General features: G+C 34.0%; 1 protein-coding gene across 1 annotated transcript in view; it reads left to right on the forward strand.

Moving 5' to 3' along the window:
• Positions 1-1830, forward strand: part of LOC108968341 (capon-like protein) — a gene marked incomplete in the record, with an annotated part of 280943 nt that extends 279113 nt beyond the window's left edge. Inside the window, 1 exon segment of the mRNA XM_018932321.1 lies at positions 275-1830. Within this exon segment, the coding sequence (XP_018787866.1) occupies positions 275-1495 (1221 nt within the window).
• Positions 1831-14387: the final 12557 nt, after the last annotated feature.

Raw genomic sequence — 14387 nt, forward strand, 5'->3', positions numbered from 1 at the left:
TGCTGCTGTGTTTGTTGTTATTATTATATTTTTTGTTTTAATGAAAATAGCCATAAGCCCGTTTTTTCACTCACCTGCGTCTTTTTGTTTGCTCGTTTTCGCCACTTCGTTTCTTGCGCTGCTTCGTTTTGCATTGCCGACTATTTTCGTTTGATTTTTAAGTGATTTTTATTGTTGTTGTGTTTGTGAAAAAGTATCTAAAGTGAAAAAGCTAAAATAATTCATAAATAATATTTCCACCAACTTCTCCCCCCAATCACGCCGTGCGTCACAGCTGCAAATGTTATTGCAAGCTACCGGCAACAACAACAACTTGGCCACCATCAATCAACAAATCAACAGCCTTGGCTCCATCAACCAACAGCTAACATCGCTCAGTCATCAGCTGAGTGGTTTGAATCAGCAAAGTCAGAATATACAAAACTTCCAGAATATCAACGCCGCAGCGGCGGCTGCTGCGCAACAGCAACAACAACAACAACAGCCCTCACCGCCGCCCGTCAGCCAGCAGCAGCAGCTGACGCCACCCTGTTCGGCTGCCTCGTTGCAGCAGTCGCAGTTGCACTTGAATATCGCCACCGCGGCGAACACCAACAATGGCAACAACACCAACAACAACAGCATTAATAACAATAACGCCTGCGGCGGCGGCGGCGGCAGCAGCAGTCCATTCCCTACAATGAATCAATTGCAGAGCATAAGCAATCAGCTACAACAACTCAATGCGCAAGCGACGCAGTCGCAACAGGATGCGTTGTCGAAGGACCTCTTCCAAGTCAATCAGGAGCTGTTGAATCGGCTGCAGGCGCTGAATTTGGGTGCCAGTAATACGAACGCCTTGACGCTCAACACCGGCGCGCCCATGGCCAGCGCCCAGCAGACGCCATCGCCGCGCAATTCATTCTTCTTCGTTAACCCGATGTCGGTCAGTCCAGCGAACAACAACAATAACGCGGGTAATTTCAATTTTCTCAGCTCGCCAGGCGCGCTGTCGGGTCAGCTGACGCCATCGCCCATGAGCACGCTCGCACGCAACTCATTCGCGCACAGCCCGCAGCTGCAGCAACAACAACACGACGTGGATGCATTACAACAACAGCTGAGCAGCATCGATCAGAACTTGAATAACCTAATCGATGAACAATTGATGCAGCCACTCGGCGGTTCGATAATGTCGACGTCCTCCAATGGCAATATAGCCGCCGGCAGTCCCTCGGGCACGCGCGAATCCAGTCGCTCCTCGTCGACACTGGACTCGGCGTCACCATCATCGCCGCGCACACGTACCGGTGGCATCGCAAACAACAACAATGAGCCACGCTTCAACACCGTCATGCTGAAAGTGACCGACGAAGCGGGTAATGTGACAAATCAGCGCAAGCTTTCAGCCACACCGAGCTTCATACAGCGCAGCACAAGCGAAAAAGTGCCGAATCGCAGTCAAATTATGAGTCAAGTGCAACGAACAGCCTGGGCGCGTCACACCACCAAATAACAGTCGGCCGTTGGTGGTGGTGGTGGTGGTGTTGGTGAAGAGAGCGTTATGGATGCCGTCTTAATAGAAATCTAGTTGAGCATAAGTTGGGCGGGTAGCTGTAGCACAGCGTTGTGGATTGTGCTGCAACAGTGGTAAATAACGGTTTTTATAAATAAAACTCTAAAGCTATTATATTTACGGAAGAAACGGCTTAAATAAGGCGTTAGTATATATATTAGGGTGGTCCAAAAAAAATATAAATATACATAATTTTTCCTCTTTTTTATAAATTTATAGGGTTGAAATAGTTTATAAATATGTGGCATTAGTATGAATCTTAGGGTGATCCTAAAAAAATAAAAATGTAGAAGTTTTATTATTTTTTATAAATAAAACTCTTAAATTTGTTTATTTAAAAAAAAATATTTGATGTAAGGCGTTATTATACATATTAGGGTGGTCCATAAACTTTTATATATTTTTTTTTATAAGATAGTTTATTTCAAGAAAATATTAGTATGAATATTAGGATGGATCTAAAGAAATTAAATTTGGGATTTGTATTCTTTTTTATAAATAAATTTCTTAAAGTAATTTATTTGCACCAAATATTTGATTTATAGCCTTGGTAAGCAAATTAGGGTGGTTCTAAAAATCAAATTTAGAGAATACTCCTTGTTTAATAAAAAAACCGTTTAATTTGTTTATTTACTGGAGGTTCAACTATTTAATACAAAGTTGATATACTATAAATATTAGGGTGATTCTAAAAAAAAATATTGTGGAATTTTTCTTCCAATTTTGATATTTTACTATACTATTATGGTCAACATTATAACATATAATTTTTGGTCGTTTTTGAAAAACATTTTAGGCGCTCTTCAAAGTGTCACCGCTCGAATTCTTCTTGAATTTGATTTAATCCTAACCGTGTTAGAGCGACACCAAACTTTATAAATAATACGTTATAATGTACTGAAAACACAACTGTAAATTATATATAAAATGGCATGTACATATTTAAGGACCACCCTAACACATATATAGTATATATACATGCAAAGAGCTGTTGTTTCTATTATTATAAGTCCACATAATATATATAGTATATACACATATAAAGCGATAAATTGATACATCGCAAAGGAAATTTCATATCTTCTAGACTTAGTTCAATTAAAAAAGTATAAATATAAAAAAAATTATATTGTTCCTCAAACAATATCATAACTTCATATATCCAATTTTTTGCTTGTTTTGTAATTTAGCTTTTAATTTACAGTATTAATACGGAACTTGTAAAAATAGTCTAATTGTTGAGCAGTTAAAATATGTATTTGAATCAAAATAAGCCGTTAGCATATGGTTTATCAGAAATATAGCTGTATAACTGTTATAAATTTTTGATAATAAAAATCAGTATCGAGTCGTTATTTTGCATTTTTGGTTGAGTTTCTTTCCTTCATTTTTCTTTACGAATGATTTGGTTTGATTCCCTTTTTTTATTTTCAACTCTCCATATTATAATTTAGGAAACAATTTTTCATATTTTTCCTACAAGCTCTGGTGTTTTCTTTTCTTTTTTTAAGAAAGTCGATAGTTACTCAGATATAATGGATTATGGAATATTCTTCGAAAAATCGGTGAGCATCACTGGTATATTAGTGCAACAATATTCCTGTTCTGTATGGTAGTGAAAAGACTTCTTAGAAAAATACAAATGTAAAAATATAACTGGATGCTAACTAAAAGCCGGAGTTCAGTCTTCCTTCTTCGAGAACTGGAGAACTCCTTTAGCTTAAGGTTTCGAAAGCTCATAGTCATAAATAGCTATTCCTGATATTTCATCTAGTCTATTGAACTGCTGGAAATCTAAGTTGAGTTGTAGATAAGGCCAGACTAGCAGAACAGGCGTTGCATCTGTGACTAGGCCAACAATTTCCCTGCATGATTTTTTTGTTTTCGCACACTTGCATACGATCTTGGCGATCCCTCATTTCCTTAAGAGATTCCTCTACCAGCCCTTGCGGAAATTTCATTGTGTAACATTTTCAGAGACTTGAGTTTTTCCTGTAGTTGTTTAGTAGAAGAAGAAGAAACCATTATTGGCAATCTCATCGTCTATGCTCTTGTGGCACGAAATACAGTATATATGCCAGTTTATATGATTTCCAGGAGCCACCATATCTATTGTATCCCTGTTTCTAAGGGCAGTCTTTGCTGACACAATAGATTGTGGGATTATTGTTTTAATTTCCCCTTGGCTATTGTTATGCTTTATGTTGTTCCTGTGTCATTATCTATTATTAACTACCTCAGTAACAAAGTCTTCTACTTGAAAGATGCTACCGCATTCCGGCAACTATAGATACAACTGCGGCTTAGCTTCTCAGAATAGATTCCGGCGCCCATATTATTTCTTGATTCTTCCGAGTAGATGCTGAAAGTTCCGCTGATGGGTCAGAAACGCGCCAACCGCCTTTTTTTAATGTAACTTGAAACCTTTTCTCCCACATGAAGCGTGAGTGTATATGTTACCATCGACCACCAACTTATCGGGCAATGCCTGAAGTTTTTTGTATGAAATTCACCTAATGCCGCCAATCACACAGCCAATTTTATGGCCGCTATTATAAGGTGATCAATTTCGTGGTTTCTCCTTTTTTATGAAGACAGAATCTTCGAATTTAATGGGAAATGTTTATTATCACTCAAAAGAAGATATTTTTAGCCCAATTTTCGATGACTCATTCGAGTATTTCGACTGGTAATGAGCAATGAATTGGACTGGTGGACTTTCAACAGAGTCTGAATCGAAGCGAGATTGTCCACATAGACCTTAAAATTTACATATCGCCACAGAAAAAAGTCTAATGGTGTGATATCACACGATCTTTTTCATTAAATAGCCAAGAACGTGAAATTATCTGCTCACCGAATGTTCCCTCCATAAATCCATTGACTGATACGATATATTGAAAGTGGCGCCTTCCTTTTGAAATCAAATGTCGCCGAAATCTCGAGTTACAATTTCATGCATCAAATAGTCGGTTATCATGGCGCGATAACGGTCGCCATTGACGGGTGACCACAACAAAACCATGATTTTTCTGAATGAAATGACAGCTCTTGAATCTCTTCGTCGACAATTTTGCTTGGATCGTTTTGGAAGTTTTCAACAGAGAGGTTGCAGTTTCTACAGAAGCTGTATTTTGCACGCTTTTAATTTAAGATCTGGACATAAGATGCCCCAAGTCGTTGCATACTATATGTCAGCCCGAGTTGCTGCGAACGGCGCCGAATCGCCTCTCCACGGTCTTCGTGTACATTTCCAGCTACGGCTGGTATATTTTCTTTGCTGCCTGCTGGACGTGATCTATTTGGTCGAATATTACTATATAATGAGTGCTGGATCTCAAGAGCTCAGTAGAGCTACTATGTTGACCATAAGTTGAGCGAAGCGCGCGAAATATATTCTCTACAGAACGTGAATTTTCATAATATAGTTGAACGATTTGTAGTCGTTGCTCAGGCCATTTAAAAAAGTATCTCTAAAATGATTACCCGTTATAGTAATGGTTTTGAAAAGTTCACATATCTTTAAGTTTGAGTTAAAATTTTCTTTACAATTCATTTTCTGTAAATAACCTCTTCATATGTGTGGCTCTTTGTAGAAATCTCTAAAAATGCATTTTTTTCAAGTATTATATATTATATGTAATAAAATTATTCTGGTTATTTTGTCTAGTTTTTTAATGACCGAAGTTTTTAGTTAGTATCGGTCTGTTAATTTTAATTCAAGTGTTAGATAATTTGGTTTTACGCTTTTCTAGTCACATTATTGTCTTTTATTTTTTTATTTCATAAACTAGTAGGATTGCCATAATTGTAAAGAAAAATCCCCAGATTGAAGAAAATGCTCAAATAATTTAAAAGTAAAAAAAAAAAAAAATATTCTGAAGCAAATTTGTTAAATTTTTTTTTAGTTTCTCCAAAGTAATCTGATATTTTCGCAACAAAATTTGAATCAAATTCGAATTATGTTAAGCTTCCCCACTTCTTATGAGGACATTTGAAAACTGTCCACCTTAGGTATGTACATTAGGGTGTGCGCTATTACGAAGGTTGGGATGAGAAAAGCAAACTTGTTTGCGATGAATAATTTTTTAATGCAAGAACTGAAACTTCATTTGGCGATTGCAAAAAAAGAAATTGGTAATAGGGCACACCCTAGTGTATAAGTTTTAGTCCCCCTTAAGTTGTTTAAGCCTCCACATTATTGTAATTATTGTAATTGTTACACGTGTTAAATTCACAAGGCATAAATTCCTAGGACCTAGGCAGAATATAAAATACATAGACATATAAACCTTATTAAGGAAATTGAACTGGAAAAAAATGAAAAAATGTATTTACTCACTAATAATTCTCACTTCAATAAAAAGGCTCAATTAATTTTGTATTATTATATTTCAAACTTAGTAACGTATTCAATACATTTCTTTAAATATGTAACTAATTATATACTTTAAGGCTTTTAACTAAATATCTGTATTTGTGGTCTTCTAAGCTATTACATATCATGAACAGAAAAGTCCATTGAATACATATAATGTTAAATATAGTCTTAAATTATCAACAAATAGTAAAATAGTACGTCGGTACTATGGAAATTGCATAAGCAAGTTGTTATATTTCTTGTAGTTTAGTTGTATACGCATAGAAGTTTCGACGGCACTTACTTAGCGTTAATGATTTGTAACGAAAAATAAATTGTTTAAACAACGTTGTCACATTATACCATACACAAGTGATTTATGAAACAATAAAGTAATAGGTTTTCACAAAAATTAATATTTGAAATGACTTGTATGTCTTTTGTTGCCCCAAAATGTAGGCAATATTATATTTGGTTATTGTGTTCACATACTACAGCGAACACGATTCCTAAAGGAAGATCATCTATTGGAGCATAGCATATAGTAAGTGTGAATAGCGTCATTCTGTAATAAGAGCCCTGCACAATTGTACTTACATACTTATCAAATATTGGTTATAAACTAATTAACTAGAAAACTATATTGTCTTTAGGCAAATATGTATGTATTGCCATCGTATGTACGTTTCACAACCAAATATAAAAACAAAATACAATCTATATTAACCCCAACTAAATAACCTATTTTAGCACAAGGATAAAGAAGAGATTTCTCTTTATTTATATATTATATTATATTCAAAAATCCTGACAGCTGGACGCACAAGTTACGTATACGCAACGTTGAATAAACAGCTAATTACCTAGTCAGTACTAAGTGTTTCATTTCTTTACAATTCCCATCAATCCAAAATTTTTTCCGAAGATTGCTACATAAAATGTCAGTCTATCTATTATTTATTTTTAATCAGTACAAATTTAATAGTCTTACATTTCGTAAACTTTAAACTTAAACAAAGTTTTATGGTTATATCTTTGGCTTTTTAAAAGAAAACATAATCGCAAACTGTCGATACATATGCACTTTTTGCTTTATCTTCTACTATATTTCTATTTTTTAAATAAAATTTTTTCATTAAGGGCAACTCCTTTGACGAATATTTGTATTGCATTATTTAAAATATTTTAATTAGGAGCCAACACTCAGAAAACTCCACTGTATTTATTTTTACATAAAACTGTTTCCAACCGATGGCAACTCCTTTGAAAGCTATTTTCTTTGCGTTTAATAAAGCGTTTTAATCGGTTGGTAATTAAAAAAAAAAAAGTGATGCAGTGTATTTACATATGTATGTGTTTTTTTACATTAAGCTGTTTCAAATAGGTGGCAACCAGTATAAAAAATATTTTTAAGCGTATAAATTATTTAACTTACTCCTGGTAAACATATAGTACAGTCATCTAAGCTTAAATTTGATAAGAATCTCGGAATTCGAGATACCCAGCTCTAAGTTTGTAAATATTGTATATTTACAGCCCTAAAAGTTGTCTCAAAACCTACATATGGTAGGGTGTATCTAATAATTCAGTAATCGTATAAAATTTTTTCGAAAAAAATGTCATGCATATGGCAACCACCGCTTCAAAATTCTTTTCAAATAGTAGCTTTCGTGAATATACATACTTACTTGGTTGGTAGGTAAGGAAACAGTTTTTGTTTTTATATAAATTTTTTTAAAGGTTGCCACTCCGCAGGAAATATCTGCAACTGTACGAAAGATTTAACATTTGCAGTGTTTGATCATATTAAAATATTTCTATTATCTTTTGATATTTTTTAAAGTAAAGTAATAAAGGGTGGCAGCCACCGCTTTTAAATCATATTCGTTCCAGTTTTATTGCTTATGTTCAGTTTGCAACTTTTCCTTATTGGTTTTGTTTTTACTTCAAACTTTTAACCAGGTGGCAACTCCACAGAAATTAGGTTCAATTGTACAAATTATTAAAATTTTATAATAAGCATATAAACATAAATCAGTTACTTTCTAAATAATTTTTTAATTAAACCAGGTGGCAACCACATTTTTGAAATTTTACTTAAAATTTTAAATTTTTTAATTGTATTTTCTTACCATTTCATATTTTGGTTTTCAATAATAATTTAATCAGGTGGCAACTCCGCAGCAAATATGTTCAACTTCATGAATTATCAAACCTTTGTAATAAATACATCTAAACAAATCAGTTACTCCATAAACATTTTTTAAATTAAAATGTTAAGCAGGTGGCAACCACATTTATGAAATTTAATTTAAAATTTTAAATTTATTTTCTTACCATTTCATATTTTGTTTTTTCAATAATAATTTAATCAGGTGGCAACCACTTTTTTTAAATTTATTTTAAATGTCAACTCTATTGAGCATGTTCAATTTGTTATGTTTCCCTGTCATTTCATATTTTGCTTTTATTTGAAACTTTTAAGCGGGTAGCAACCCCGTTCTTGTTTATTTAAAATTATTACGCCAAACACTATAAAACTTAAATACTTGCATACTGCGAGTGTGACGAACTTTTGTTGCGTAACACATTTTCGTTGCAGTCATACGACTACAATACAGATTCTAGACAAGCCGCATTAGAAGCAAATTGTTGCGCTTTTATTGAGTTACTACATATATATTGTAATAAAAATAAATTGACGATAAAAAGATAAGCGGTGAAATAGCCGGAACATTGCTTGCGGCATTAATTTTGGGTGCACGTACAAAATGAAAGATTGCTTAAGGAAAATTCATTGTTCTTTGTAGATCATATCAGTTGCTAACAAGCAATAATCTCCTACAAATTTTCAGATATCTTTATACATACATATGTGTGTATATTTATATATTATATGTATATTTCTCCTCTTAAAATTTGCCACACAATTAGCGACAATTGCTTAATGGCGGCAACCAAAAATGAAATTTGTATTGTTAATGCTCTTTCTCTCTTTTAATGTGCAATATTTATGTTTGTATGGATACGCAATATTTTATGAAAGCGCATAAAACTCATTTAATTAAGGACGATCTCTTACCAAACCACACGCGCGCTTTCATATGAGCTGGAGTATATTTGTATGTATGTGCGCTTCAGCAAATATGTGTATGTGAGCATTGCTAGAAGACACGTTTGCCGTTTCGGTATTCAATTACCGTATTTGCGTTTGCTTTTTTTGGCTCCTAGGCCGTAACGGCACAATTTATCACTTGCTTGCCTGCCTGACTGCCTGGCGGTGCTCCACGCTGCGGTAATGAACCACAAGGCATGCGGGCGTCTTAGGAAGCGGCGATGAACACCAGGAAAGCCAAACGGCGCAGTAACAAGTGGCGGTAGAAGGTGAACAAGGAAAGAACGACAAACAAATGAGGAGAGTAGCAGCAAGGAAAGAGCGGAGTTGTTTATGAAGCGTGTGTAAAAATAGGCAAGAAATAAGAGTCAAAAAAAGGCGCTTAACAACCAACAATGCTTAAGTAGGCGTGACGCATAACGCACTCCATAAATCCGCGACTAATTTTCGGCAAATATTTCATAAATGGCAGGCTCGCTTTGCCGGGAGGCTGATTTAGGCGCTTAGTCGACAGTTAAAGTCATCGATATGTGCATACTTTACCTATATTTTTGTTTTAATATGTTATATTTTATATTTTCAGGCGGTTACTGGTAGTCAACTCACGTCTCTCATATAATATATTTTTTTTTTTTTTTTTGTTTTTTTTTGTAATTTAATATATTTTTTTATTAATTTTTTCGCCATCGCTCACGCACACTCTCTCTTTTTCTCTCCCTCTCGCGTATTTATAGCTTTCATCGACAGCGAAAGTGGCGCGCTGGTTCCAGCAGCTAAACTGGCACACAGCGTCGCTGTCACGTCCCGAAAGCGGCTTCGTTTCGGGCGATTCACGTTCGGAGAAATTCCACTGCGAAGACTTTCACTATACCAAGGAGCCGGATGATTTATGCGATGAATTTCTGCTGGTCGAGGGTAGCAGTACCATTTGGACGAAATTGAGTGCGAAGAAGCAGCGCAAATTGCTCGGCATGCGGCTGGGCAAAGTGACGACATTTTGAGTATATTTGATGAAATTACACGATAAATTAATGTGCTAAGTCGCGGCATTAGGCGCAGCATAACGGCAGTTAGTTTATAAGCAAGCAGTCTCAAATTTTAAGCAAAAAAACACGAAATTAAGCATGTGCGTTGGCAACGCTGGCATGCATGCTGCTAATGGTGTCAATATATTTAGAATAACGGCAGTTTATTTAGTATAACGGCAGTTTAGCAGCTGCGCGCGTTACTTAAGCTCGTTATAGGTTTTTGTAATTTTTTACGCGAAATATTAATTTTAAGTATACGAAGTTAGCGCTTGCGAAATTCATTTGTTGGTGTGCCATGCATTTAATGGCATGCCATAACGCCATGTTTAGCAATTAATGTCACAACATAATTTTTACTTTCGAGCATTTGCATTTGGCGAGTATTACTTTAATATTTAACCTGTAATTTAAGTTAGAAAAAAGTATATAGGAGTATATATGAGCTAATCCACTAAACTCGTGTGAGGTTTAACTCAAAATGGAAAAATTAAAAAAAAATTACTTAAATCTACAGACAGTTTAGCTGAAATCTGAAATCTGAAAACTGAAGTCAATTATTCACAATTTTACTAACTTGCTCATCGCAATATTATATTTTTGGCCCGAACATAGAAGGTCTGTAGACCTAAGGGCTCTTTGAAATATTTTGAAGTAATCGGAATCGGTACATTAGTACAATATAACTTTTTAGTATGAAATAACAATACCGACCGGTTCGTCCGTCTGTTTCGCTGTCCAGCTGCCTTTTGCAATAAAAAGTAAATACGAAAGTCACAGATATCATATTGACATCCGAAGAAGGTGGGTGGATGAGATTGCTAGTTCCCTTGCAGCAGTTCAAGAGAGCATTGTTTCTACCAATTACTGAATAAAAGCGAGTTTGGACCGCGTTTCTCTTATGTAACGGTATTTTTAAAAACTAATAAAAATACGAAAATTTTCTGAGAAAAAGCTCACAACACGTAAAAATCATGATGAACTCTCATATGGATTTTATTACAGAAATTGACCCGCAAACTACCCCAACCTACGACCTTCAACTACAATTTTTTAATTTAAATGCTGCTTAACTGATTTATGATGCAAAATGAGAACATAAATTTGAGCGCATCAACTCCGAGTTAAGTCCTCTCAAAGCAATATTCAATCACAACCGCGTCCGTTCACAATATAAAGCCATTATGAGAACTTTTAACGGATAGTTTTAAGGGAACTATATTCTAGAATTAAATCGGTCTATATAATGTTTACGTAATCCTTTGTGGTGTACATCTATATCTCTACCCCATATATCATGTATATTAGGGTGGGTAAAAAAAAAATTTTTTTTGTTTTTTTTTTTTGCTTTGGAATTTTCTACATAACTTTGATTTTTGCAACTTCAAATTATTATTTTTTTCTCATTAAATTATAAATAAAAAAAAAAAATTGCCTTAAAAAAGGAAAACTTCAACCAATAATATCTTTGAAAAAGCTACACTAACGAAAAACCAGTAAGCATTTCGTGGAACAGTCAATTTTCTATAAAACACAAGAAACGAAATATATTTTGAAGGAGTTGGAAGCGAGATAAGAAATTGTCTAGCTGATAATAACAGTAAGACGGAGAGCTTCCCATTACAATTAAGAGCACATGCTTGGAGAGTTTCTTTAAAGTGTCTTATCATGCAAATTTCATCAAGCGAAAAGAAACATTAGTTTTTTGACCCAACCTAATGTATAGTATAGTACATATGGAAAATCCTAGAACTCCGTGTGACTTCTGGCTATTCAGTAAACTCAAAAGATCGCTTCGGCTCATAGTAGTAGTATTACATTTTTGAAGAAAAACTAAATATTTTTCGATTATCGAAATCATCGACGGTGCTAAAAAGAATCCCCTCTCTATTGGTGAATAGTAAGTGAGAAAGTTAGAATCCGTGAAAGAAACCTAAAAAAATCTTTACTAGAAAATAGTCTCCGTTCAGTGATCTACTACAATGGAAAAAAAACAAAAGCTCAAAAATTGGGCGCGCATTTAAAAAAAGTTAAATTTACACCAAAATTTGTATCTAATTTTGATCACATCAAAAAGGTGTTAGGTCATAGTATGAAGAAGTACAAGTACATATGTATATACAAAACATGTGGAAAAAATTTAACAGTGATAGAATTTTTTCGATTTAAAAATCGATATATTTCTTAATTTCACTCTATTTGATCCTTTAAACTGAAATTTTTTTTTTTTTCAATATTTGATTTAATATTCTGATTTTAATTGATCTTTTGAATTTCGAGCAGATATTATATGGAACATATGAAATTTGTTTGGTTGCTCATTTACACTAAGGATTATCATATTTTTAATTTATTTAAAACCTATTAATGTGTAGTGTAATGTTGGCTCACAGCTTAAAGCACAGACTAATTGCATTTATATTGTAATCGTTTAATCGTATGGCTAAATATAAACATATAAACATATGTGTCCTTACAAAAGCGAGCTGCCGTGTCAAGCGAATGATAACAAGCTTAAAATAGCACACAATATGATTTGTTTGTAATGTAATAATGTGAGTAGTAATTCGTTAAGCATTAAAGTACATATTAAGTAGCGTTAGTTAACCAAATCACTGCACACAAAACAAAAAGTAAAGCAACAACAACAAAATAAAAGGAAAGCTTAGGTTTATATATTTAAAGATATCAAACAGTCAAGCAATCAATTACCGTTATGTTGGCATGAAAAACAAACAAACATTATCAGCGCATATATTAAATTATAGAATTCGCATATTAATCATACGCCATGGCAACCCAACACAGACAGCACGCACTCAAATGAATACTGTAACAGTTGAAGGAGTGAATAAATAAAAGGGCATAAATAGCTACAAATATAAACTGTAAGTGTGTAAAATTGGATACCTGTGTGTGTGTGTGTTGTCAGCAGCCATTATTTCACTCACGTAAAATATGCATAACTGTAAGAATTGATGATTGCTTCCAAGTATGATAAGCATATTGAAACAAATTCGGCAAAATTTTGCTAGACAAACAAACATGTGCAGAACACAACACAAACAGAAAATAACAACAAACGCAAAATAACTTTTACTTGTCTACCACAATCAGCTGTGGCACAGTGTAAGTTATTATTTTTATTTTTTGCTTTCCAAGAAGCGCTTGAGGGAGTGTGTGCACAGACCTCAATTTGGTTTTTCATGTTTTATGCAGATGAAAAACTCATAATGAATAAACAAACAAATTACATATGGCTTTAGTTAGCTAGACAATGTTACACCCAGTGAGCAATTTTTAGGGTTCTTGGCAGTTTAATAGTGAGTTTTTGAGGCAACTATTAAATTATACATGTCGGGATGTCCAACCTAACCTCTATTGAGGAATTAATATATTCCTATCCAGTCATAAAAGGTATCTTGTTGTCTTGACTACATTTAAAAAGTCATATATGCGACTCTCAATCTTCGTTTAAGAGATAGGAGAGAGAGGCTAGAGACTAATTATGATTTTACCGGGTCTCCTTGTGCAAACATTTTTCTTTGTTTTTGCTGAAATTCAAATCAAAAATCTGTCCAACTAATTTTCAAATCAACAGTTATATATTCTTTTCTAAAAGATAAATTTCCTTTAATATTTCTTCTCCTACCACAAGTGTCAGCAATCTGAATAACAATAATTGGCAGAGGGAAATATGGAACGGTGCCAGAGGACCCTGAACATTAGCTTTCGTAGGTCTTTGAACAAAATATGGAGAACAACCTATAGTAAAATCTGAAAAAAAATCTTAACGGTGTCCTCACTAAGCTAAGCTTACTCTCTCTTGTTTCCTTTAATGCTACTAAAATTTAATTTTTTTTTTATTTTATAAAAGCTTACATAATAATACAATTATTATACAAACTTAAGAAAATACGCAGCACTAGCATCATGGGCTATCGGCCGCTACTAAAATTATGTTATGAAGTTTCATTATAAAATCTGTGGTTATTTTATGAAATCTGTATTTATTTTATGAAAAAAAATCCTGTATAAAATATGCCAAAAACCTTTACTCACTGGGTTAAGCAATCTGCAATCTTTTAGCCATGTTATCAATAAGACTCAAACACATGCTAATATGAAAATCAACAAGAAATCATGCGACATGAATGACAAACGAGCATATGACTGCGGCGTGTGTATGCCAGTAAGATAATAAAATAATATTAGGGTGGTATATTTATTAAAAACATTAAAATTAGTTTTCGGCTATATTTTCAGGGTTTCGCGCTCTTTATTATGACCACGGAAGGTACTCTACTTATGGTTTGAATTGAGATAAAATAT

This window comes from Bactrocera latifrons, unplaced genomic scaffold, assembly GCF_001853355.1.
Source record: "Bactrocera latifrons isolate USDA-ARS-PBARC rearing strain unplaced genomic scaffold, ASM185335v1 scaffold_21, whole genome shotgun sequence".
Classification (NCBI taxonomy): Eukaryota; Metazoa; Arthropoda; class Insecta; order Diptera; family Tephritidae; genus Bactrocera; species Bactrocera latifrons.